Below are 27,735 nucleotides of genomic sequence, written 5' to 3'. Positions count from 1 at the left end.
TTAACAGTGTAAGTCTGGGTGGCACAGCGAGTAGCGCTGCTGTCTCACAGCACCTGGGTGGTGTGAGAGGAAGTGGGTTCGATCCCTGCTCAGTCTGTCTGGAGTTTGCATGCTCTCCCTGTGTCCGTTTGGGTTTCCTCTGGGTGCTCTGGTTTCTTCCCACACTCCAGTGACATGCTCAGGCCCACCCATAGTGTGTGAGTGACAGGGAGAGTGTGTTCCCCTGATGTATGGATGAGTGACCCAGTGTAAGTAGTGTATCTAGCAGTGTACATCACCGCGGTGAATAATGTGTGTGGGCTCATAACACTACATAGAGTTCATTGGAAGTCGCTTTGGAGAAGAAAAAGTGTCTGCTAAGAAGTAACTCACTGTAAGTCTCCTGGGAGGAACGCGCCGGACAAATAAAGGTTAAATAAATACATTTGTAAAAAAGGGGGTATTCAAACGTGAAGGTGGCTCCATCCTAGTTTATTGCACAATAGTGATACATAGTACATACCCCCCCCCTCAAGTTTGTGCGGTAACGGTGATGTGCTGCGTTCTGCAGTCGGTTCCCGCTCACGCGCGGTCTCACCGCCTCCGGACAGGAGGAGGACGATCACCTGCTCAGGTCACACACCCTGCCACCGGTGCACCTGGGAAGCCGGGATTCGGTCAACCCCTCCCCGCCACCAACCCACCCCCCTCCCCGCCCCGAGCTCGTGCCGCCCGTTGCAGTAGGAGGGTCCACGTGCCCGCGATGACGTCGCTCCGCGAGCCTGCCGGACTCCTGGGCTCCGCCGCTGCGCTCCGCGTCCTCGGCGCTCGGCGGGGAATGTGGTGCGGAATATGAGAGCCCCGAGGGCTCCGACGGGGGCGTCTTCGCTGTGGCCGTAAATCGCGCTCGGGGAGCAGTGGGAGCGCCGCTCCTGCCGCCGCCGCCGCGCAGCCTTTTTCGCAAGTGAAACTAGTGCGCGCGCACGGCAGCAACAGTGAGTGAGCAAGAGTGTGTGTGCACGGCGGGGACGGAGTCGGGAAGAAGAGCCACTGACTGATGAGTTCTTCATCACCACCATCATCATCATCAGCATCATCCTCATCCTCATCACCGTCATCGTCGTCCTTTCGCGCGTGGATTACTGGTGTCCGGCAGCAGCGGCGGCAGCCACCTGACCAACCTGGATGTCGTGATTAAGGTAAGATCGGAGGAGGGGGGAAAAAAAGAGGAAAAAAAAAAAAAAAAAAAGCTGCCCTCGTGCTAAATGTGCTCAGCGAGCCAAGTTTCTGCGAGTTAAGTCTTTCCCACCTTTTCCCCGTTATTGCTCTCTCTGCTAATCACCAATATCAACTTTGAACCATTTAGGACCTGTAAAAACTGCACAGGTTTAATTATTAACCCCCGCTGTTGCACGCAGAAATTGACAGTACACTTACACACACAGTGCATGCACGCTCAGACTATGGAACGATATGACATATGATATTATTGACTGGGTATCTGTGTTTCGGTGTACTTTTTACCACATAACAGTCAGCAGCAACGATGTAATCGCTCGTTCCACTGGGTCTCAAACATCTACTAGGCAAGTTTCCTTACAAACCTCGTTGACACAATCCTCCTGCTCGAGTATGTTTCCCTGCGTGCACACCGTCGTTATTTTAGTCGGTAACGTGTTATTTTTCCTCCGCTGGAAATAAATAAATCACACCGATTTCACTCCATAATTAAAGAAGCACTGTTGTATAGCTTCGTTGAGCTAAATGTAACTGATACATTCCCTTTACCCTAGCCTGTAATTCTCCAGGGGACCTTATCGATACAAATATTAGGAGAACAGGTAATAATAATGTGATTTTTACACTTTTTATCATATACGCCGTCTCTGTGCGGTTAAACTGTTAGTAGTGCTGTACCCTATTAGCATAAACAGCGCAGATCGCTTGAAAAAAGTGCAGTACGTGTGTTAAATACACTTTTATCGTGTGTTATATGGAAACTTGAAGACTTGGACATCTGCTTTTCTGTAAATATCGTTTTTACACAAACCAAACACAGCCCAGCGTGATAAATGTCCGCCTTACTTATGGATTCTTCCAAACGACATGAAGACCGAATATCGAATTTCGTCGGACAGTATTTTATTTCAAGTAACACGTTAATTTGGGCCGAGGATCGCGGATTTATTCAAAGTTTTGACTTTTTCCCCTAGCACTATGTGGCCTTAAGCGTTGTTATAATTTCTCGGTAATGTCGCAGCAATGTTGTGGCCGCGATTAAAGACCCACTAACTGACAGTCCACTAAACCAATCCGTGCGCAGCACGGCGGAGCGATGCCTCTTTTTCATCCAATCGCAGCTCTGAGGCGGAACCGTAGGAGAACGTTACCGAGGACCACGTGATGTGTTTATAGCTACCGCTAATGACTGACAGATCACGGAGCCAATCGTTGCGTGGTCTGGCACATCGGTGCCACTTTTTCACCCAGTAGCAGCTATGAAGAGGCGGAGCCATTGGAGAGAGAGGGAGAGAATGTGGCCGAGGACCACGTGACGCCTTTAAAGCCCCACTGTCATCCTGTCTCGGGTTTATATAATGAAAACAAACGCATGTATGCTTGTGTTGATTTTCAGTACATTTTGGCCGAAGGCACGTTCTAAACCTAATAAAACAATTGTCCAATAAGTTGTAACAACCCGGAATTTTTTCTCCAGACGCCAGGATAAGCTCATGGAAGATTTGTGACATGATGAAGTATTTAAAATTGTCATTGTTGTGTGGCAGAAGCAGAGTTCTGCCTTACATGGAGGGTTCGGGTCTCCTCCGCCAGGCTCGGTTCCTAATGCTTATGAGGTTTAGCTACTGAGGGGAAAAAAAGTCACCAGTTCAAAGTCAGTAGACCATGCTCCCTAACATCAGAGTGCTCGCATCACGGTGCCAGTTGATGCTCCGTAGTCTGTCTCTCCTCCAGTTTCCCACGAATCAGTGTTATCCTGTGGCCCAGTGCAAGCGCTATCACACACGCTGCACTGTACACGTGTGGCGGGGTGTAAAGACGGCGGTGATGACAGCCTTCGCTCCAGATCCTCTTTAAAAGGGCCTACCTCAAAAATTGTATAAGCTCCTGATAAAAGTCACGTTCGTTATGTCCTCATATTACAAGTGGGTGTTAAATTGATTTTTTTTTTTTTTTTTTAAAGACGTTTTGCAGCGTAGTGTGCGTTCCTTGAAATGTTTGCTTTATCTCTTTTCGTGAGAAGTTGGAGAAAAGTTGTAATAACATCAGTAAGTCATGGGTCGCATTGATCAGACAGTTGCTTTGAAGTTTTAAAAAAAAGCGTCGTCATTTTGACAGTTATATTTAGAGCTTGCAGGTACATGGCAATGTGTTATAAATTCATGTTGGGGATAATTCTGTGTGCTCTGTGCATCAAGGATTTCTTTCTCTTTTTCCTTCCCTTTCCCGTTTGCATCAGGTGTGTCGATGATTCAGTCATGGAGACCAAAAAATACCAAAGTTTATTTGAGGGAGGTGACAGTGGGAGCCAGTGGGTTCACTCGGCAGAGTACCCTGGTGCAATGGAACAGGGCGCTCAGACCAACAGTGATGTTCTGATGGACATTGTTAATGCCGGCTGCCCTTCTGCCTCGGAAATGACCTTCAAAAACAGCAGCGCAGAGAAGATGGCTCAACCCACCCTTTGCCCCAGCCAGAGCCAGTCATTTACTTTTCCAGGTTTTAGTGGTCCTGTGACTGGTGCAAAAATGGAGATGGATTCCAAAGAGCTATCCAAGACGGTGGCGGAGTCAATGGGCTTGTACATGAACTCTGTGAGAGAGGCTGACTACCCGCTTGGCCCACAAAATGCCCCAGGAGGTCACTGCAGCCCGGGCAAAGCATGTCTGCCCAGTGGGCAGCGCCCAGAGGACAGTATAGGCCTGTCATCAGAGAGCCCAAATCCGAAAGCTTCTCCTTCGGCCTACATCGCTGTACCCCGTCCGCTCAACGTACCTCCCTTGGACAGCACCTCCGGGGCCCGGCGGGGTGCTGGCACCGTGGTCTTGACGCTTCACGGCAGTTCTCCAGGCTCTAATAGCTCCAGCCCTGGAGGTAATAATGCGGTGTCGTCAACCTCGAGCCCGACGTTCTTCAGAACCGCCGGCCCGTCCCTGGGCAGCCCCTTGGGCCAGAACACTGCTCCAGGCCTCTCTAACGTGCATCCCAGCAACGCCAGCACCTGCAGCCCAGCTGGCACAGGCGTCATGGGGTCTCCGCAAACCAGTCCTCTTGACGTCATGAGGTCACCCATCTCCAGTCCGCAGAGCATGGGGAGCGTGAGGTCCCCACCGTCCTGCAGTGCCAATGTGAGGTCTTCTGTGTCCAGCCCAGCCGGTGGTGCCAGCAACATCAGCAACAGCAACATGCGGGGCTCCATCTACAGTCCTGGACCTGGTGGTACCGTGCCTCAGACCAGTCCCAGGAATCTGACGGGCTTCCCTATGTCCAGCCCTGCTGGTGGACTGGGCCTAGTGCAGAGTGACATCCACAGTCCGGAAGAGAGAGACCAAGACCTGAAGGGCTTTGAATTCCCCAAGGTGGAATGTGCTGATGGTGAACAGTACAACATTGGCCTGGACCACATGGGCATGGTGAAATACATAAAGAATGAACCAGATACAGACTTTAGGAGCATGTGTCTGGGCAACAACAAGAGCAGAATAGCCAACTCGGCTTTTCCTGTACAGGTTAAAAGTGAGCCAAGCAAAGAAGGACCGTGCTTGAACCCTGGCTACAGTGAGCCGGAGTCTTTAAATATGTTCCATACACCTGAGACCTCGTACTTGTCTTTGAGGGACAATGTGGATGAATACAGTCTCTCTGGAATTTTAGGGCCTCCTCTTTCTTCAGTGAGCGGTAGCTATGAACCCGGTGTTTTCTCCAACAGTGTGTTTCCAAAGGGGATTAAGCAGGAGTACAACAGTGACAGCTACTACTCAGAGAGTAGCAGCACGCAAACTCCAGCTATTGTAGGAGTTAATTCAGGAGGACATTCGTTTCATTACCAGATCGGAGCGCAAGGAACTATGTCTTTTTCGCGGCACGATGTCCGAGACCAGTCAAATTCCTTGCTGAATTTGATTTCCCCTGTTACGGCGTTAATGGAGACGTGGAAAGCACGCCGAGGTCTGCCGCAAACCCCTCTGTCATCACAAGGGGAAGGTTACCCTGGACAGAGCTGCTTGGCGGAAAGCATGTCAAGGTAAGGGAGGAGACTGTTCGGAAAGCAGAATCGCGCACGAACACCGTGGTCCCGTCACCTTACAATGGCAAGATTCATTGATAGCGGTCATGTTGCGGTCATGTTGCATCCTGGTGGAAAGGGGCAAAACTATGCAGAAATCTTTTTTCCCCAATTTCCAGTTACAGAAATTGGCTGCAATATTTTTTTTTTTAATCATCGTGCACAGATATTTTTATCGGCGAAGAAACGGATGGTGACACCGATAAGGTAGCTGAAATCAAGGTTGAAACCTTTCTTTGTGGGGAAAAAGGCAACATTCTGACATCAGAAAATGCGGTATAGATCTGAAAGCAAAATTGTTGGGTCTCTGCAGCTTGAACATCAATACGACACAGATTATATATAGTTGCCTGATAACGTAGATTGCTCGGTTAAAAAAAAAAAAATTCCCCAAATTTCTGATCAAAACAAAATAATAGGAGCAAAAGCATTTTTTCCATGCATATTCTCTCATGAATATCGCCTACCTTAGCTGGTTATTCTTTGTATGCTCTGTGAGCAGGTCATATAGAGAACCCATGTACATCAGTGAACGGGCTAGCTTTACATATGGAGGTGCCAGATTTGAAATCCATGGGAACCGGAGTGCCTGCGGGGGATTTCATACCACGAGCGCTGTCGGGCCGAGGCACCATCAGATCGCAGTACCGCAACACATGATTGCGGCCCTGCAAAGCTCATTTCCCTCATCTCTCTACTGTCTCACTGGAAGGCAAAGTTTGCGTCTTATCAGGATGCTCTGTGTGTGTGTAAGACCGCGTTTATTGCTTGCGACTACAATCTGGGAAGGAGCAGTATCAACACAATTGTTTTCCAGCCAATATCATGATTACCTGATTACACACCAAAGACCATAATCAGATTGTACAAAAGAAATTACTATACACCGACGTCCAGCTGCATTGTATCATACATGTTTTGTTACAGTACAATTTTTATTATGTTGTTCCCCTTTGGGTTCAAAATAATTATTTTAAATGTTAATATTTTATTTATGTGATGAATCTGTGTCCTGACAACAGGATCTGTGATAAAGCGATACCTTCTACGGGTTATACATAGTGTTTATGGATTTAAATGCTGCCCAAGTTACTGAAAAAAACTTAATCTCCCTGTTGCTCGTGAACAAAAATCAGGTTTTTGTTTAAAGAAATACATCTTAAGTTTTTCCAGAGATGGTTTCATTGTTCCACGACCATCGGCTAATGCTTCTCCAGCTGATATGGTGAACAATTGAATATGAACAATTCCCCCCCCGTTCTGTTCACCACACCTATCTCTGCTATTGAACACAGCCTTGTTCTTGTTGTTGTCATTTTAGTGAATGATAGACATTTTTAATTTGTTTTAAGTTTGTTCCTGATATGGAGACATGGACCACATTGCTGACCACATGAAGTCTTGTTGGGGAGAAAGCAAAACCAGGCAAAAGGTTTATTGCCTTCTGGTTATGCCCACAATTATGATTTAGTTTAAAATATTTAAACCAGTGACCTCTTTGCTTTGCTCATATATTATAAAGGTATTGATAAAGTAATTAGATCAGGTTTGTGTCACAGGTGAATATAAACAGGGGGGTGCGGTGGCGCAGTGGGTTGGACCACAGTCCTGCTCTCCGGTGGGTCTAGGGTTCGAGTCCCGCTTGGGGTGCCTTGCGACGGACTGGCGTCCCGTCCTGGGTGTGTCCCCTTCCCCCTCCAGCCTTACGCCCTGTGTTACCGGGTAGGCTCCGGTTCCCCGTGACCCCGTATGGGACAAGCGGTTCTGAAAATGTGTGTGTGTGTGTATTTAAACCAGTGACCTCTTTGCTTTGCTCATATATTATAAAGGTATTGATAAAGTAATTAGATCAGGTTTGTGTCACAGGTGAATATAAACAGGGGGGTGCGGTGGCGCAGTGGGTTGGACCACAGTCCTGCTCTCCGGTGGGTCTAGGGTTCGAGTCCCGCTTGGGGTGCCTTGCGACGGACTGGCGTCCCGTCCTGGGTGTGTCCCCTCCCCCTCCGGCCCTACGCCCTGCGTTACCGGGTTGGCTCCGGCTCCCATGACCCCGTATGGGACAAGCGGTTCTGAAAATGTGTGTGTGTGAATATAAACATTCTTTCATTTAGGGGTTTTCTAGTTATTAACGTTACCAAACGAATGCTGTCGGCACACCGGCGCGACCCATAAAGGTTAAGATGATGCTGACTGAATCTTGTCCTAATGAGATTCTGCTTAACTTAATGTCAGAGCTGATGAGAATCAATGAGGTGGCATGGCTGAACGGCGACCAACACCGGCAAGGTCTACGCAGGGCATGTCAGCTTCACGACGGATGGTGGGCGACAGCCGCTATCAAACTGATGCCTCTGAAACCTCACCGGTCGCTGGTGTCAGATCAACACACCTGCGAGCTCATTGGTGTTAACTAGACACTCTTCCCAGACCGGTCGCTGACGGTGACGCTCCTCGGTAATTTCTTTGTCTGATTCTGTTTTCGACAATGCAGGCAAGAAACACATTTGCCCAATTTGCCGGTAAAGGAGGAAATGGACGTTATCCCCTGACACCTGTGAATAGGACTCCTGAAAACTACACTTGTGTGAATGTATAAATCACAGCCTATGTACATTGGTAGAGTTCACAGATAAGAGGCTCTTGAGCACGGTGCGGAGATGGCAATTATGGCTCAGTGGTCCAGTTGCTAGAAGCGGGGTGCTGGGAGGGAGGATTGGGGGCTTCTTTTATTTCATTGGCCTCTTTTGACCTTGTTTGCCGGCAGGGTCAGCTGACCTCCGTTTGTGATTTCTGGCCAGTTTGATGAAGAGCTGGGCTGCCACTGGCAGAGTTATCGATGTGTATACCGTTCGGCTTGAATGAGGCACCATGACTGTTTTCGTTAGATCAAAGGGTTATGTAAGCGTTGGGTGGTGAGGCCCAGCATGACCATGCATGCAAAGGCCAACCCTGGTGATGCGGTGGTGCGGTGGCAGCTAATGGCCCGAGGACCTTAATTAAAAAGCATCTGACTGTGTTGACGCAGGGGCTGCGCAGGGGACTGATGTTTGCAATCACAGGGACCTTTGTCGGCGAGGTCGGTGCAGTCATACCCCGATCAAGTGGTTCAGAACTTCTTGTTTTTCAGCGTGCGAGCGAACCTAGAGTCCCACAAAAAGACAAACGGAACAGGTGGCTAAATGTCTGCTGAGATGAAGCCGACAGGTAGGAGGAAGGGATTTTCCTCCATCGTTAATCGTCAACTGCTAAGTAGACTGTGTAGTGTTTATGCTGGCAGGACATGAGAATGTGGGCAATCACGCATTGATTGAGCTCGTCCTGTAGGGGAAACGATTTTGGGCCTTTGTGTTTCCGCAGACACGTAATTAAATTACTGCCAACCCAGTGTTGATGAATGGAAATTTACAGCCAATGGCATATTTTGTATTCCGCATTGCCTGTGTGAATTCAGCATTCAGATTATGTTGTACTCTTCATCAAACCGCTGCTTTTTTTTTTCATTGCTGGGGGACCAAGTTGAAGCGAAGTGCGCATGAAGCCGAAGCATTTAAAATGCTTCTCGTTTAGCCCCGTAGAATGGCCTGGGAGAAGGTGAACTTTCTACCAACTTGCTTATTCCTGGCTCTCCGCTGTAGTATATTTAAATGAGTCATATTAACACAGAAACCATTAACTGTAAACTGTTCAGGCTGTAAATGTAATTTTTACAGCGTCAGCTTTTTTAGCTACTTCACTGTCAGCATACAGGCGCCGTGTGGGATGAAAATATACGTTTTTTACTACTGAATCCGCTTTTGTCTTGGTTGCACTGACCCTTGAGTGGAAAATGAACGTCGGATGTTTCTCTGACCGCCAGATGGGTTCCTCAGCTGGCGGCCGTTTCCGTAGCCGTAGCGGGGCTGTGGATGGAGGGAAAATAGGAAATGACGACGCCGCACGGCGGCCGCGGTGTGAAGGTCAACCGTTCGCCCTCGTTTCTGTCGCACCCCACGCCATCTCCAGGCACGTGCGGGTGACCGTGTCGCCGCCAGCCGAGGGAGGGCGGGGGAACGGAGCGAGAGCCGAGGTTGCCCTTCGAGCTGCCCGGGTGAAAGCGGTCGGCGCGATTCTCCGCCGCGGACCGTGCTGGCGGTCCACGCTTCGGGGGCCGAGGCGGCTTCGCTTAGCGGCGCGGCTGAAGAAACGAAGCGGGAAAGCGTCGTCTCTAACGGAAAGAAGTCTCGCGGCTGGGCCGTGGCCAACTCCTAATGTTCTACGAGAGGATGAAAGAGCATATTCCTTGGAGGATGCCTATTAGAAGCGTAATTGTGTGTTCTTATACTAAATTAATGGCAGACGATGATTTGATTAATTCAAACTCTGCTGGATACAAATATCCAATTAATTCGGATCCTCGCGGTGCCCCGTTGCATCACGGTCCGTCGTAACGTGTCCCTTTGTATAAATTTCGATGCTGAGAAAAGTTGCGTTGAGCCCGCCTCCCGCTCACGCTCATGTTACCGCTCTTGCCTTCTTACTCCGGGGGTGTCGGGTGAACGGTGCGACAGGCTCGTTTTACTCCTCCGTGAATGTGACTTTGAGAGGACGCTTTTTGATAGGCCGGTTTTGCTCCGCTGGGGGCGCGGCTTTGGGAGGGAACATTTTATAGGCTGGTTTTAGTCGCCCGCGAGCTGCTTTTTCAGAGGGACGACTTCACGGTTCGTCCTATTCGTGTGGCGTTGTGACTTTTTGAGGCACCTTTCGGACAGGCTGGTTTTACTCCCCGGGGGGGAGTGGCTCTCCGATGAAACCTTCTCCAGGGTGTTTTATTCCTCTGGGGGCGTGGCCTTCAAATGAAAACATTCAGACGGACGTGTTTAGACAATGCCTCCATCACGGTTAACTTGACAAGCTGCTTTCAGACCAAAAGTAATTTTGTGTTCACCGCTTTTGTCCCTAAATTGTGTGCTTTGTTTCAGTTTCGCCATTACAGGAGTTGCGAAGGAATGTATTGTAAACATTATTCAGGCCATGAGTTAAATGAGACCGTATGCTACATTTTAAGTGTGATTTTTTTTTTTCTGTGTATTATTTACATTCTCTTTGTATATGCAAAAAAAAAAAGAAAAACATTTTAATGGAGGTATATCTGGTTCGCAAAGAAACTAGATTATTAAATGTGCAAAATCTCCCAAATCCAGCTGAAGCAGACGACGCTATTAATTCCTAGGCAAAAACGTAAATCGGGAAAATCGTTGGCTAGATGTTTGTCCTTGCTTCCTTCTACAGCTTGGCTGCTCGAATAATGAGAAGATGTTAAACTGCTCGGCACATGCAAAGACCGTATAGAATACAGACCTAGAGCAGCTGTTGCTAAACCGCTATAGGTTAATAATTCGGTCACGTGTCACTGCAGCGGAATTTACCCGAATTGATGATCCATGGAACAGTACGTATACTGTATTTCCTCTGCTCTGCGAGCGTTGAAAAGATTGCGGGCGGCCGCGAGCAACTTTCCGACGGGCTGTCGGGAATGCCGTTAAAGCGGCGGCTATCGCTCGCAAGGAACGTCGGGGTAAAAACGCCGTCCTCATGCGAACTCTTTTCGCAGGGAGGTTTGGAGAAGCCACGGGCCCTCACGATCTCCACCTGCGCCGCCACGCACGGCTACCTCCGGCACTCATTTTTTCTGTTGCGTTTTGTTTATACGTAGCGGAATGGAAATTTATGTTAAATTTCATCCTCTTCTTCAGTTTTGGGTTTGAAGGGAAAAAAAAGACACCTTCCGGTTGCGGAAATTACTTGTTTAATATGAGTTCGCAGCAGTTACGGCCCTCGTTCAGGTATTAACGACTGTAGAAAAGTATAGAAATTTCTGATATTCATCAGTTTTCGCAGACGAGTGTTTCTGTCAAACTTTTATTTACAGCATAACTAGTCTGATTGTGTTCAAGGGGGCGACGGGCCCATTGACGTTGGCAGTAATAGATGCCATTTTGCAAAAAAAAACACTTCAAAAATGTTAATTGTTCCACTTGAACGGTTTGCAGAAGTAGGTCAGGCTTCGCTGGCCGAATTAAAGAATGCAAAAATCACAGCGCCGTGAACCCAGCGGTGGAATGCGCGTTACATAACGCGGACGTCTTTTAAAACGGCAGTTCTAAATACTGTAATGGCATTGGATACGTCCCCCCCGCCCCCCACCCCCGCGTCCCTCCCCGCTACAGAAAGTTCGCTTTGTGCGACTGAAACGAGACTCTTGTCACTTCCCATCGCTTGACTTTATCTGATATATCTGGAAGTAGTGGAGGCTGCGGGGTAGTTTTCACACACGCGTCGCTTATGAATTTCCCCCAAAATATGGGTGATGGCACAGTAACCCAGTAAGTATCCGAAGTTCCAATCGCCTCCTGACATCTTCTGGGGAAAAAGGTCACGATCGCGGCTACTTAGCGGAGCCGACTCGTATACGATAGCGTTTGTTAAAAACGAACAAATGACATAATCGGAGCATTCGGATGTTTGGCGTGAGGTTTGTTACGCCGCTTTTAAGCCAGTTTAAAAAAGCAAAGTAGAGTTGTGCTTTGGTGCAGTTTTAATGTTTCGTCTCCTGTGAAGGAGCGCTCGTATGTAACGGTGCCGTTGGTTCTGCGTGCACGTGACCCTAAGGTTGCAGGTTCGAGTCCCACGAGAGCCTCCGTCGTCGTCCTTGAAACGAGTTGCTCCGTGCGAATCCTTTCGCTTAAACGGCCAGCCGTGTAAACGCATATAAGAACCGTAAAAGTGAAAGCTGCGCGAGTCGCTTCGGAGAGCGCCGTCCGCTAAACGGAGCGGTCAAATAATGGATCTCTGGGGCTGGGTTGCCATGGCGTTCCCGTGGACCGCTGCAGACACTGGGACCTTTGTGTCCCCCGCGGGCCGAGCCCGGCGGACGGGTTACTGTACACACACGGGCCGTGGCCAAGGGAGCCGGGCCCGTTTGTTTTCCGCTTTTTTTTTTTTTTATTTTAAACTGTACCTGGCACCCTGTATCCGTGGCCCCTGCCTCTTTCATGCTTTACCGTTGGCTTTTGTTCCCGCAGCTGCAGCTCTTTATCACCACCCGCGTCTTGGCCGCCGTGTCGCTTCTTTTCCTTTTTTTTCCTCTTTTAAATTGCACATGGCGCGGCCTCCGTTTATTTTTCATGCGGCTTATTTTCAGCTGCTTTTCCTTTGCTCAACCCACCCGGTTTTTTTTAAACCCCGGAAAGCGCAAGGTGTTTGCTAGAAGACTTTGAGCAGTGGGGCGCAGGTCATATTACGTTTTCTGTAACTTATGCATTATTTTGTTAGGAACCGCGCAGTGTTTGAGCGCTGCACGCTGCAAAATGGGCAAAGTGAAATCGGCTGAAGCGCCGCTCAGCTCATCCCTGCATGGACCCCCCCCCCCGTTTGATTACTTTGCCCGTTGTGCTCCGTCACACCGGTCACCTGTTGAGCGAAAGCGGCGGTACGTCGTGTTGACCGTACCCGGCGCCTGCAACGGCGCCTTCGCCTGCTTTCGTAAACGAGCTCGCTAAGGTTCGACACGCGTCCGCATCCTCGGCAAGTCGCGGGGAGCCTCATCCCTCCGATCCAGTGACGCTGGCCCCGAAAAGGCAACGATAGCTATATTTTTTGGCTATTTTTCATTTTCCCTTGTATTATTTCCTGTTAACAGGATTTAAGAAGTGACCTCATTTAACACACCCAATCTCCATCTTATGTGAACTAAATTTATAAAAAAAATACATATTTTGCATCTGATGCAAATTTATGTAATACCCATTACTGTATAAATCTTTCTAATGCATATAATCGTTTAATCCACGCTTAAGGCATAAACAGGGGAGACATCTGGAGTGAGAATGTGGTGTTTTCATGGATAGTTTGAGTATGAGTAGATGGTTTACATACTCTGCTAACGCTGGGGGTCCAGGTAGGGACGAAGGCCACGATGCAGCAGCGTACGGTCTGGAAACCGCTCTGGAACCGTACCGTAGACCCTTCTTGTGACCTGGCCGCCCTCCGTTCGTTTCTCGGATGTTAATTTGTACGGAACGGCATGGCGTCGACGTGTTCGCCTTCGGCGGAGCGCAGGGTGCTCGAGAAGAGCCCCCGGGAGCTATTAAGGGCAACGGAAAGCAGTTCCCGTTTCCCCCTGTCCTCAGACCGGCTGTTTCGGTGTGCGCGTGTCGCGCGTCGGTGGGAGTCGGCTAAAAATCAATCGGCGTACGCTCGTGCGGCACGGCGAAGCTAATTTGACAGGACCTTTAGTGGAGTGTACAATGGAATTGCCCTCGATGACCACACACGGTCCCCCCTGCACATCTGACCTATTTTCCTGCCAGCTGCAGCAGTCGACCCCCCCCCCCCCGGCTCGTCCCGCCCCCCTCCCCTCCCGCCGCAGCTCTGCCCCTCGGCCCGGCGCTGGCTAGCTGTCGGCTTCCACGCTCATCTGTGATCATTAGGCCCCCAGAATTGGGGGATAATAAGCCAAAAGTGCCGTTTCCATGGCGAAGAACAACATTATACCTGGCCGGCATGTCCTCTCGTCATTAAAAGCCATTGTTTCCCTCTAGCACGTGTGCCTCAGTGGTCACTGTTTGCTCCGCTCTCAAAATCATCATCGGTTGATAATCTGCAACATGTTGGGTTCTCGCTGGGGTTGAATGAATAACACAAGATGCTCGTAAAGATGCGTGTGTCGTCCCCCCCCCCCCCCCAGCTGTGAGTAATTTGGTGTTTTTTTTCCTATTTTTTAACATAAGCGATGAGAATGCTGGGAGATTCGTCTCCGTTCCTCTCCTCGTAGACACGGACAGAGCGTCAGAGTCGAGGCAGAGCCGTGCGGAAAGCCTCTCCTCCTCGCGGCTGCCGGACTTTCCGGGGTGGCACCTGTCTCGTTTCATCGAAACCGCGAGCTTTTGGCACGGGCTCGCCGGCGGGAACCGTCCCCCCGTCGGTCCGTTTTCGTTCAGGCTCCACTGGGGAAAGGCATGCGCGGGAGTGACGTTCCCCGTAACGTTGCGCGGCGGGAGGCCGATCGTGTCGGGCGCTGAGAGCGTGATGGTGCTCTTTATCAATATTCTTTCCGCACACCGACCGCATACCCGCCACGTCGTACTCGTTGCTACCGTGCGGTCGGTCACACGGGTCTCCAATCACATGACAGAGCTCTTAACCGCCGAGCACAGTTCTGACACATCTTTGACGAGTTGTCCCGTCCAGAACTGTGTGCTATTGATAGTGATTGTAAATGTTGGAATAGGTACAGCTATTTAAAAAAAAAAAAAAAAAATCAGTTTGCCATGCCTGTGCTTTGTGGAAACACGTCATGCTTCGAAGTGTTAAAATGTTCGCTCAGTCACGGGGGCTGCAGCAAATTGACACCTGATAGCATCTGCTCAACAGTCACGGCCTGTTTTCTTTGGCTTTTTCTTGCTTAACTTGAACGGGAGGCCCTTCCGAGACCCTTCGCCGCACGCTGTCGTGCCGCGTTCTCCGCGGTCAAAGCCGTCTCTCCTGGGATCGCATTTAAACACGTAAACGGCAGTATCGCGGAATTCGGGAGCAGGTTGATAATGTCCCCATGTGGCTGCGATGGACTGCAACGGAGCGCGAGTGGGACGGAATTACCATAGAGAGCGACCGGGAAACCCGTAAAACACGAGGGACGATTTTGACTGAAGTTCTTCCCGCCCCGAACTCTTTGAATGGACAATAAAGAAAGTCGATCTGACGTTAAAGCGCCCTGCCCCAGTGGGCGCAGGCACAAAAACAGCCTGAGCAAATACGACATGTAAGCAAATATAAAAATGACCGCCGTCCACCTTTAGGAGGTTTTTTTTTTTTTTTTATATGGCTGGTTTATTTGCCGAAATGCTTGGAGGCGCCAGGCGAACGGACCACCGGAGTCGCAGGTTCGGGAGGAGGCAGGTAGCGGGAACGGTTGACCTCACGCAGGGCGTACCCTTGCGGAGGTGGGGACGGCAGCACGACTGGGGCCGCAAGGTGATCTGAGCGCACGGGAGGAGCGAGAAGGCCTCACCCGTGGAGCTGGGTCGCACCGCCATCTTTACCACGCTTTCTCGCTGTCCCGTGGGTAGCGGGGCGAGAAACGAGGGCTCGCGCGCTTCACCCGCCCGGGGGCTGGGGCCTAGACCCGGCTCGACCTTTCCCGCCCGTCGCTTCGTCGTTAAAGGGCAGCTGCGGAAGGCTTTCGACGGAAACCGTGATCTTCGCGGCGTCCGGGAATCCCGCCGTGTCCGAACCTCGCTGCGAACGGGGCGTTTGTCTGCGCGGCCGTTCCCACCCGTCCCCCCAAAAACGAAATTTCCGTTTAAAAATACACGCAGAGACACTGAGACGCACGCGCTCGGAGGAGCACGGGAGTTTGTTAAGCCCCAGCCGTTTCGCCGTCGGCGGCCCCGTGCGAGGCCTCGAGATCCTCTCGATTCCGGATACGGTTTTCGAGGAGCTCTCGTGTCCCGCTCGCATCTGCGCGCTTCTTCCCCTCCGCGGTTTGCGCCCTTCTCCATCCCATGCGGTTTCCGCACGGATCCCCGAGGGCGCGGCGTGATGGATGCGTCGGTCGAGCCGGCCCCTGACTCACACCGCTGGCTGCGTTATTAAATACCGCAGGCGTGTATGTGTGTATTTTAGGAACGCGAACTGGCGTTATTTTATTGCCTTAGCGCTGCGAGCTGTTTAAACCAATTTGTAATGCTCAGTAACTGAGCGAATGAGGATGTAAAATTTCCACGGATGGAAACGTTCATGCGGTATACAAAAAAAAGCGCGCTGCGGAGCTGCACCGATGCGCGGGGATAGCGGAGGCTGCGCCGGTACGTGCCGAGCTCCTACTTTGGCTATTTTTTTTTTGGTCTTGCGGACGCGCAGCTGCGAGTAATGACGGGGCACAGGCGAACACCGGTGCGCCGCAGTAAATCGCGTCCCCGTTGCCGCGGCGACCGCGCTACGCCTGCGGCCCAAGCTTAACGGATCCCTATTAGGATAATTGGCCCTCGCAACTGAGGAGAGGGGAGGAGAGGCTTTCGTTAGAATTCTCTCCCTGCAATCTGTTCATTACGGCCTTTGTCCGGCGGAGAGCGGGGGACCGTCCCGAACGCGCCCGCTTCGCGTGTGGTACCCCGGACACGAGTGGGAAGGGGCAGGGAGCCATCGGCCGCACCTCCGGGGACGTTTCGACTCGGACCCCGCGTGAAAGGCGAGGCCTGACTTTTTTTTTCAGAGGAGCAAGGTGCAGAAGGAAGAAGTATATTTTTGGATTGCCGTTACTCGAGAGTCACGCCGAAGGGCGTACGCGCCCGCGTGGCGTCGAGCCGAAAGCCTCGCCCCGGGTGCGGCGGTGCCCCCTCGATCCCGAGCCGGGCGTGCGCGACCTTGCCGGGGCGCCTCTGGGACGTGACTTTTCTCCGTCCGCCAGCTGCCTTGTTAGGCTGGCGTTGCATGCTGGGAAATTGAGGTGTCATTACAGAAAGATGAGACGCTCCTCTAAGACCATTTCATGTTGCAGAAGACAGCGATGAGCTTTTTTCTTTCTCGGCTGATGTTTCGATCGACCTGAACTTGACAGCTCCTTCCCTGCTACTGCTATTTTATTATTATCATTATTGTGCCTTCGCTTCTACCTAAAGTGCCTTAAAATGTAAGCCGATTATACAGTTGGGTATTTTTACAGGAGCAATTCAGGATATGTTCAGCTGTCAACGATACTGCATCGGGGTCCATTCCTGGGAACGGAACCGACAACCTTAAGGGTAGAAGTGCGCGTCATTGCTTATGCACTTAGGAGAAAGCAGTTTGTGTTACTAAAACGTGGTAATGATCTCTGGCCATTCCCACATTGGGCAATGAGGCTTCCAAAGTCTGGCTCATACATAGATTGTTCACTCTTCACTCCATTGTAATGAGGAGAGTCTTTTTTTTTAATTTATTTTTTTTTTTAACCGATATGGTTCAGGGTTTTGCCCGGGACATGAAATATGCAATGTAATCTGTGTCTTCTGCAGGCAGATCACAGCATACTAATCTATTGTACACATTTGTTCCTGCCATCTGTTCATGTAATTACTTTAACTGTAATTGAGCAAATTAGTTTCAGAACGAATGTAGCACAGGTGCTGTAGATCAGAAGGGAAATGGTTAATTTTTTTTTTCACGACTTTAAAAATTTAAACAAAGTCGCCGATGGACTTTCGGGAACCATTTGCCTTGTACCCCCACGCGTGGGGAGATTGGAGCCGGAATAGGCATCCGTCACCCCCATCCCCCAGATGGGGCGGTGGCTCGTGGCCCCGCGGGGGCGCATCGCGGAAGTTTACCAAACGTGACGCTGGCCGTTTCTGGGCGGGCGCCGGGCTTCCCTCGCTCACCTTGAGCTCGCTCCTCTGTGGAAGATTGAGCCGCAGCCAGCGGCCCGAGTCTGGAGCGAAAAGTCGGGCCGTGCCAAGCTGACCTTGCGAAGCTACCGAAAGCCTCCGAAGAAATGAACTTGCTTTTCTTTAGATTGTAGGTAATGCGGAGAAGTTCTGGATCACTGTGCTGGCGAAATCTCCTGTTGCACGATCTGCGCCGGGGGGTAACTCTGTACTCTTGGCAGGGCTCCGCCGGCCCTGCGGTCTCAATCTGGTTGAAAAAGATCCACCTGGACACCGTCACCTCCTCCTTTTGACCTGCTGGACAATCCCCTGGTTTTTCTGTGTTTGAACAACTGCAACTGAGCTGTACGCCGCTGATCTGAGTGGGTAAATGCGGCAAAAAAGGGCTAAAATCTGAACCGGTGTAAACTGTTGTTTGAGGTTTCACAATGATAATTCCCCCCCCCCCCCCCCCCCGCTTTTAAATTGTTTACTTACAAGGGAGTTGAAACTGAGAAAAGTGCCAAGATAAACTCAGTGCAGCAGAATACTGAGAAAAGTAAGTCTTTGTTAGGAACGGCTACAAGTTGGGTACCTGCCTAAGCAGGACATTGATATGCTTTATGTAGGATAAATTCCAAATTGTTGATGGCCAAAACGTTATTTTGACTGTAGGACAGAAATGGTGGAATTGACTGATAAAACAGCCCCAAGCATCTTGATATGCACTGAAACGAGTGATACCGTTCGTTGACTTTCGCGAGCATCCATGTAATAACAGATTCTCACACACGCTGGTTAAAACCGCTTGTCCCGAGAGGGTTTGTGGCGAACCAGAGCCCAACCCGGCAACACGGGGAGCAAGGCTGGAGGGGGAGGGGACACAGCCAGGACGGGATGCCAGTCCGTCACAAGGCACCCCAAACAGGACTCGAACCCCAGACTCACTGGAGAGCAGGACCCTGCCAAACCTACTGCACCACCATGCTCCCCTAATAACAGGTTCACATCGTTTAATTGCACCTGTTGCCTGTCGTTATCACTTGATGACCGTCCAAGGCTGTAAAGATGAGTCATATACATTTTGTCTACGAAGTCTATGAAGCCCCCTTCTATGGGATAGCTGGTGGTGTAATGGTTAGAGCTGCTGGCTTTGGACCCAAAGGTTGCAGGTTTGAATCCCCTTCCAGTTGTAGTACCCTTGAGCAAGGTAGTTAAGCGCCATTACTCCACTTACATTGTCCTACTGTATAAATTGGTAAATAACTTAGAACATTAAGGCAATTACAGTTGCTTTGGAGAAAAGCATCAGCTAAATGAGTACTTACATTTATTAATCAGATGCTTTCCTCTAAAGTGACTCTTCTAATGAACTCTATGTAGTGTTATCAGCCCACACTCCTTATTCACCAAGGTGACTTACATTGCTAGATACACTACGTCACTCATCCATACATCAGTGGAACACACACACACTCTCTCTGTCACTCACACACTGTGCGGGAACCTGAACAGCATGTCTTTGGAGTGTGGGAGGAAACCAGAGCACCTGGAGGGGAAACGGACACAGGGAGAGCATGCAAACTCCACGCAGACTGAGCGGGGATCGAACCCATGTCCTTTCGCGCCACCCAGGCGCTGAGACAGCAGTGCCACTCGCTGTGCCACCATGCCGCCCGTACTTGTAAGTACAACGCGAGGTAGATGGCAAAATTATTGTTATAGTTTGCAGTAAAAGTTAAGTTTCTTAACCAAGAAAACCTAAACAGTAGCACAGTTAAGACTACTCGTGGACTTTTACGAGGACCGGTTACTTAAATTTTCAGAAAAGTATGTTACGTGGGGCGATAATGCTTGTGTTTACTCACTTGACCTAGAAAATGTGTCCAACCGTGGGGTTTAGAGCTAATGTACCCTCAAGCGATTAAGAGTATCATATCCTATTTCTTTCTTTGCCAGAAATTAGTAGCGTTGTCTCCTGCCAAAATAGTCTTGCCTTTTTCGCTTATTTTTTTTACAGGTGAGATAGTTGCACGTAGAGCTATTGCAAGTGGATACGGGGGTGGACTTGACTGCCACGCCGACGTGTCTCCTTCCCAAAGGACAAGTAAAGAACATTCATGTCATTTTCCCAAACTGATGCCATAGTTTTTCATTAGAAAAAACGTTTTTTTTTTTTCTAACTTTCCTGCAAGAAAAATATGAGCCAAATACTAAAGTCAACCATAAATCTGAATATTTCACAATATCCTTTGCTTCACTGCCCCCCGGGTATATCATCAGAATGATAATCACCATTAAAGTAATGACTGCTGTCGGTAATTACTTAAAATACACAATGTCGGGATGTCTAGAAAGCATTCGGCATGCACCCTTAGCACTTGGGAGCCGGTGCAAATCCCGTGTTGATGTCAGAGCCCGTTTCTGTGTTAGATAAGTGCCTCGCGTCTTAGTCAGTTTGTTTTCAGATTACTCAGTAATCCAATTAGCGCATGGGAGCTTTCTTTAGCCGTCCCCTCTGAAGCGTGCGCTAAAGAGCGCTCCTTCGCATGCAACACGAGAAAGCAGGGTGCGCGGCTGCGAACCCGTTGACCTTCGTTGTGTCAGCCTGTCTTTCCTTCGAAAGAAATAAATCTGATTTTGTGTGTGTGGGGGGCGTGTGTGTGGGTGGGACAGCCGGTCACATGGTGGTTACTGCTACTGCCTCTGGACCCAAAGGTCTCAGGTTTGATTCTCACCTCTGGCTGTAGTACCCTTGAGTAAGGTACTTACCCTGAATTGCTCCACTAAAATTACCCAGCTGTATAAATGGGTAAATAAGTGTAAATACCTTAACAGTGGAAGTCGCTTTGGAAAAAAGCATCACCTAAATCAATAAGTGTAAATGTGTGTGTGTGTGTCTGTGTGTGTGTGTGTGTGTGTGTGTGTGTGTGTGTGTGTGTGTGTGTGTGTGTGTGTGTGCGCTTACATCAATCAGTGAGGAACTTGGCTCCATATTTTACTGGTAAATAACTTTTCCTTTGCCTATTGCTTTATGTGATTTAATAACATAATTGATTAAGAGAGCTGAACAAAACAGCCTACTTGACGTAGTTCTCTTCCATAGGATTATGATTACATGTTATAGGGCTAGAACTTATGCGTAAGAGTTTATTTTTTTTTTATTAGGATTGTTTTTTGTTTAAAACACGTTTAATCTTGGTAGCGATCAAGGCAGATGGGTTGGATGTAAGAGGGATGTTTGCAGGGGCTAAGGGAAGGTTAATTACGTAACTCCGGTCAGGGCACTTGGGGGATACATATCCGAGTCTGTCTTTTGATATTCAATTCCGTGGCAGACGAGTGAAACCTGTGTGTGTATAAAAACAGATGACCGGTCAGATTTCCCAGTGAAAGGGAGGCTAAATTCCAGAGCTCATGTCTGCGACGTATTTCTCTTCGTATGCAGAAGGTCAGTCACCACACAGTTGAGTTCTTAGATGATCCTTTGCATCTTTAACAGCCAGGAAAATGGAAAGAGAACTTTTTTTTTTTTTTTTTTTTTTTTTTTAAATTTGGAATGACATGGGTAGAAATTTTAAAGTCCCCATTGAGGTGAAACCATGTTTCTGTGTGTGGCTTTGGCTGTCTGAGTTCGGTGGAAAGGGGGACTCCCTAAGAACGCTCGCCAGCTCCATTTGCATACAAGAGCAGCAGCACATGCTATTTGCATACTACAGAGGAGACATAACTTTCTGCATGTGGGAACTGTGTATTTCCTTACTTGGCACCTTCTTAGTCAACTGTCTCGAGAAACCGACAGGTTCCTCCCCATGACGAAGAGGTGATACATGGCAGTTCTGCCCAGAAGTGCATTTCACAAGACTGCTCGTGTCCAAGGGTTTACTTTTCACGATTTTTACACTTCCATTGTTTTCTAGGAGCAAAGTACTGCTTGCATTGATAACGTTATTGATCAGCACATTTCCCCAGTGTTGACATGCGCTGGTTTTCTGAATGTACAGCTATAGTTGTGTTGCCAGAAGTATTGGCGCCCTTGCACCTTTTTGCAAATAACTCAGTTTTCTTAAAATTAAGTTGAAATCGACCATAGTATTTTGTCTGTGCAATTCTTTATTTCACCATTAATATTACAGAACTTCTGTTTTTTATTGTTTATGTCCATTGAAATCAGAAAATAATAAATTGACAAAATTATTTATGTTATCCCAGGCTCAATATTTGGTCCCATGGCTTTTCGTCCAAGTAATTGCAGTCAAGGGCATCCCTTAGCCCTTGGTGATCTTCCTCCCATCTCATATCGACAGTGTGACCTGCTCTTCTTGTGCAGACGACGCGTGGCTTCTCCCAACCGCTGTTTCCAGATCTCTTCACAGGTTTTCAATGGGCTTTTGATCTGGACTCATTGCTGACTACTTCATAGTCCAAAACGGTGCAGCATTTTTTTCTTAAGCCAGAACTGGGGTGGTTTTTGTGTGTTTGAGGTTATAGTCGCGATAAAAGACCAATGATCTTCATTCAGCATTCTGACATGGGTATGATGTGCTCTGAAATTCCTTGGTATTCTTCTGATTTCATGATGTCATGTGCAGTTTTAAGGCACCCAATGCAAGTGGCAGCAAAGTAGCCCCAAAATATTGGCAAACTTTCTCCATTTTTCATTGTAGGGAAGGCGTTTGTTTCTTTGAAGGCTTCATTTTGATTTCTGTAAACATAGGGGTGGTATGCTATATCAAGAACCTCTAATTTGGTTTCATCTCATTTCTACATGACATTCTCCTAGAAGGATTTTGGCATCTTCAGGTATGTTTTTGCAAATTGCAATAGGTCTCCTTTATGGCGCTATCTCTCAGCAGTGGGGTACCGCTTGGTTACTATCATGCTGTATATCCCCCCTTCTATAGGGACAGCTGGTAGGGTAGTGGTTAGAGCTGTTGCCTTTAGACCCAAAGGTCACAGGTTGGTTCCCTGTCTCTGGCTGCAGTACCCTTGATCAAACTACTTACCCTCAATTGTTCCAGTAAAATTACCTAGCTGTATAAATGGGTAAATAATTGTAGGTAGACTAATATTGTAAGTTGCTTTGGAGAAAAGTCTCAGCTAAATGAATAAATTCATTGACTTGCAACAGATAGTGTGAGTTGAAACTATTGTACCTTGTGTGTGAAGGCCAGCTTCAATCTGGGTGGCAGTTGACCCAGGTGCTTTCTTCACTATTCAAACAATCTTTCTCTGCAAACTTTCATCAATTTTTCTCTTACGGCAACGTCCAGGGAGGTTGCTTACAGCACCATGGGCACAGTACTTGATAACGTATGGTGGGAACAGAAACATCAAGGTCTCTGGAGATCAGTTTGTTTCCTTGAAATCGTGCATGCTTGGCTACAGTCTTGTCTGACCTCCTAAGACAGGGCTTTGGTTTTCTTTCTTTTCTCTGTGCTCATTGTGGTATACCCAGTGACACAAAACAGGAGAATGAGCCCTTTCCTCTATTCATAATTGTTGAATGAATGACTTTTATGTTGCAGACATCCGCAACTTGCCACAGGTGAGTTCACTTCCAACATAAAGGTGAATCACTTGCTCGAAATCATATTAATTCTCAGTGCTTGTAAAAGGTGCCAATAATATGATCGGGCCTGTTTCAGATTACCAGGTGAGTAAGATAAAGTTTAATAAATTATTAATCTTTTTTTTCGTTTTGTTCCACAGGAGACCAAAGAAATACATATGTGGGTTCAAAAGATTTTTAATTTCAACAATTTTCTGGAAGGAATGTTGTTATGCTGTTTGAAAGATGTGCATGGATGGCAATATTTTTAACCGTGACTGTATACCAAGTTGTATAAATATTCACTTTTATTGTGTTTTTTGCTTGATTTGTAGTACATGAAACCAGTCATCCATGCATTAAAATCCCCTGAAATGTTATTTTCTGTTTAGCAATCATTATGCCAAAGAAATTTTTCAGTTCAGAACTCATGCATGCAAATTTTAATAGAAAATGAGAGAAATAAAGTATATGGCTAATATATTTTGAAACTTTGTTGCACCACTTTTATTCAAAATGCACGGAAATCTTACGCATTTATACAATTAGGAATTTTACTAGAGCAATTTAAGTAAAAGGTTCAAAAAACAGGTCCCTCCCAGACTCAAACCAGCATCCTTCAGGTTACAGCTCTAGTTATGATATTTACGAAGGACGAGACAGTTTTGACTTCGCTTGAAGTTACTTGGTTAATAAAAAGTTCAGTGCAGTTGAGCTGTGTCTTTATTTTGACTGGGGATTTGAAAGGGGGTGCATTCATTTTGTTCAGCGTCTCAGTTAAATGTAAAGCATTCTTTTATGATTTTTCTTCATTGTCATGTGAAGATAATGCTAATTGTTCTGGAGTCACTCTGAGGATGATGTGCCGTGCTTCTTTCTTGCTCTTTGCATTTATGTGCAATCAGCATGGGTCAAATTTAAACATTCAAGCAACGTAATAAAGTGACACTGTGATGTATGTGTTGGTGGAGGAGTGAAACTTCTTGCAGCTTTGTGACACTGACTAAATGAGTGATAAGAAAGAAATGCAGCCTAAAGATCTCTGGAGAGTGTTGAGTGGCAGAAAGTGCTTTCTGGGTCCCAATAATCTATAAACGTGTTCATGCTTAGGAAGTGAATCGGACCGAAAGCCGTCTGATCCCTTGATTTGGTATTTTGGATACGCAACTTGCCATTTCGGTTTATAAGACCCGCTGCCTTCATACTCAGTTTGCAGCCTCTTTATTCCTTTTTCTCATGGGGGCTGAGATCGCAGCTTGACAGCACACAAGTAGAGGTGATTAGACCTTGGATTGTACCAAATAGACAGATTTCCTGTGCCATATAATTAGCTTTTGTAGGAATGAGCATCATAGTTCAAAAGTTTAACTCTCCAGAAAGAGAGTGAATGCCTGGTTGTTGTATCATTACCACACGTGTCCATTTCAAGTCCCAGGGATGTTCCTTTGACGTACCACATTAATGGAAGGGCTTAAAAAGGACAACATGTACTCCAGCAGAGAGCAGAATGGATTCTCTTCAGAATGGCTTCCCTTCCCATCACCTCATCGTGTTCTTAGCGAAAAAACATGGGAACCTGATGAATCGAACTCCATGTTTGTCCGAAACATCCAGATTGCATGTATGCGTCATTGTTCCAGACTGACTCATGCTTCTTGACACCACTTCTTGGTGGACCACAGAGGCAAAAATGGAAAGGTGATCCCATGCATTGGGAAGTGGAAAATCTGAGGACAAATTGGAAGAGTACGTTTCCTCTGCCTTCTCTTGTCCTCTGAATGCAGAGAACAATGCTGAGAAAGTCCTTCAAAACCGAGCACATATTCACTGACAATGAACCATCTGCTTTTGTATACTTTTTTTTCCTCTCCATATAAAATATTGACATTCATTTTAGTGCTGAATACATTATTCCTTACTGAAGGCTTTAGATTCAGTCTTTCAGCACAGTTATCTCCTTGTGTTTGTTTCCTTGTTAATGAAGGAGCAAAAAAGTCATATAGTCAATTTTCACCTTTTTCTGGGCAGTTTATAGTGAAATAAACTATTTAGACAATTCAGAAGGTGAAAACGCAGTTCTGCCATTTTATGGAATGGATTATATGATTATGCATTGAATCCGGTGCAGAGGCAGACATCTTGAGATGGAAGAAGAAAGGAAATTGGAGCTCTCTGTTTAGGGGCTCCTTGAGGGGCAAAGAATAAGTGAGAAACCTACAAAAAAAGCAGTAGGCACTGACCAGTTGGCGTGAGGTTGGATGGTCCAAGAAAAGCCCAGACAAGCCTATTTCTCAATTTATAAAATAGGAATTAGAGCAGAACATGTGGTAGAGGAAATTTATGATAGGAACAGCCTCAGGACTCCCTGAAAAAGCGACTCACTGTGTTTAGCTGAAGGTAAGGACGAGTTTGGTTTCCCATGAATGGCCCTCTTTTTTTCTTAAAAAGTTGCAGTATGGGAAAACCCCATATATCTCCCCTCGATGTTTTTCTCCATGGGCCTCCTTTAGCTGCTTGTATGAAGTTCAAGACTCTGGTTACAGCCACCAAGACCATCAACAGATCTGCTCCCCGATACCTCCAGGACCTGATCATTCCCTATGCCTCAAACAGCCTGCCTTCCAGACCGCTCTTCCTGTTCTAGCCCCTTGGTGGTTCTGCACGCAAGAGGTCCAAAATCAAAAGCCAAATGTTCTTGGTTCTGCCTCCAATGTGGAATGGCCTTCTTCTTGGTTCTGGTTCCCCTTCTCCGTCTAAACTACTGGAGCCCTCTAAGCATTCAAGAAGAAGAGTCAACCCAACCAATGTCAACAACCGCTTGTCCCAAGTGGGGTCACAGCAAGCCGGAGCCTACCCGGCAACACAGGGCGCAAGACCAAAGAGGGAGAACACCGGTCCGTCGCAAGGCACCCCAAGTAGGGCTCGAACCCCAGACCCGCCGCACACCACCACATCCCCGAAGAAGAGGAGTCTCAAAACACATTTCTATCCGTCCCCTTTGTTTACTCTGAGTTATACATTGCTTTGGAGAAAAGTCTCTGCCAAATGAATAAATGCCAAGTGTGACTATAATCCATACATCACAATAATTCCCCTCCAGTGGAATGTCCGCCTTTGGCAGGTGAACCTTAAATTAAGAGGTGATGCTCCTTCTCCAGGCATTCGACTTGATTTGGGTTGAGTTTGGACAGTGTTCTTTTGTCCAAGTTGCTCTGCTTCCAGTGAGTGTGGTTGATTATATTCCTCTGGCCCATGTTCAACTTGCCAAAGGCGTACTGGGTGGAAATCCTTCTAACATGCTTTTACCCTTCTTCTGCTTTTGCATCAAACATTTCGTCAGCTAAAATGATGAGTTATGTTCTGAGATATGATATCTCTAATTCCACCAATCCCTGCTAAGTGGATCCAGATTCATTTCTGTGCAAAAACCTTTTGATAGAACTAGTTTCCTGTACAGTACTTTTATACGTTGTGTGGTTGTTGAAATGTTAAAACATTTGTTAAAATGTTCATTAAAAAAAACTGACTGTACTTATCCTTACACATCCTAAATGTAAATCTTCTTTGTAAGTACAAAGAATGAGTGTTGAATATAATGTTCCTTCTGTCCTCCAAGGATTTTACTGTCCTGTGTAACGCAAGAATTTCTGGTGCATATGTATTGCATACAGCAGGGCTTCATTTTAGCAGGTCCAGAACCGCAAATCTGGGTGTTAGAATTCATTAAAGTGTGATATGACAAGAATAAAGATGGTGGTTAATCAGGGGAGATCAGCTGGGAACTGTGGTGTTCAGCTCATCTGGACAGAACTCCGCGATTATGGTTCTTTGTATTACATAACGGAGCCTCTTGTTTTGACCTGGTTCTGTTATTCAGGGTTAGGATTTATTTAGAATCTGTATGCAAGGTGTAAACCATTAATTTTTTTCATTTGAATTTAATCGGTATGTGAAATGACCCCTTCCTGCATCTCCAAATATAATGTAGGATTGGAGTTAATTTAATGAAAAGGTAAGCATGGCATGGATTTTAAAGTATAATAATGTACAGTTTTTTTCCACTCACTTAGATAGATGGTCTGTTCATTATATTGGACTTCTGTTGGTTTTTTTAATCATAACTTTCTGCTCCTGAACATTACAAATCAAGCCGTGAAAATGAGAGCGTGCTATGCTGAATTTCAATATTGCTAAAGTAACCGCCAATTTGTGGTATAATTTTATGGAGTTAATGTGTGATGCTAAGTTATAGTTTTGGAGATGTGCTCATACAACATCTGGCTCTCCTCCGAGTTTATCATAACTCTCCTTGTTAAAATTAATTAAAATCCAAGTCTGTCATTTCTTGGAAAAGTGTGGTCTGCATGGAACACATAAAAATATAACTTTTTTTTTTTTTTTTTTAACCCTTGCAGATTTATCATATTATTCTGTCTGACTGTTTCCCACCACCAAGTAGTATTTTAAACTGGCTTTACTGGCTAAGGAAAATATTATTTTCAGGTCTTACAGATACAGTT

The 27,735-nt window shown here is 47.3% G+C and overlaps 1 protein-coding gene across 1 annotated transcript in view; it reads left to right on the top strand.

Moving 5' to 3' along the window:
- The first annotated feature begins 775 nt into the window (after positions 1-775).
- nr3c2 (nuclear receptor subfamily 3, group C, member 2) overlaps positions 776-27,735 on the top strand; it is a 69,193-nt gene continuing 42,233 nt past the window's right edge. Inside the window, exons 1-2 of the mRNA XM_029258813.1 lie at positions 776-1,178; positions 3,458-5,242. Coding sequence (XP_029114646.1) covers positions 3,477-5,242 — 1,766 coding nt within the window. The 5' untranslated portion in view covers positions 776-1,178; positions 3,458-3,476. The remainder of the gene's footprint in view (positions 1,179-3,457; positions 5,243-27,735) is intronic.

The sequence above is a fragment of the Scleropages formosus genome, chromosome 16 (assembly GCF_900964775.1).
Source record: "Scleropages formosus chromosome 16, fSclFor1.1, whole genome shotgun sequence".
NCBI lineage: Eukaryota > Metazoa > Chordata > Actinopteri > Osteoglossiformes > Osteoglossidae > Scleropages > Scleropages formosus.
Note: the sequence above shows the minus strand (reverse complement) of the source record. Positions and strands in the feature narration are given on the sequence as shown.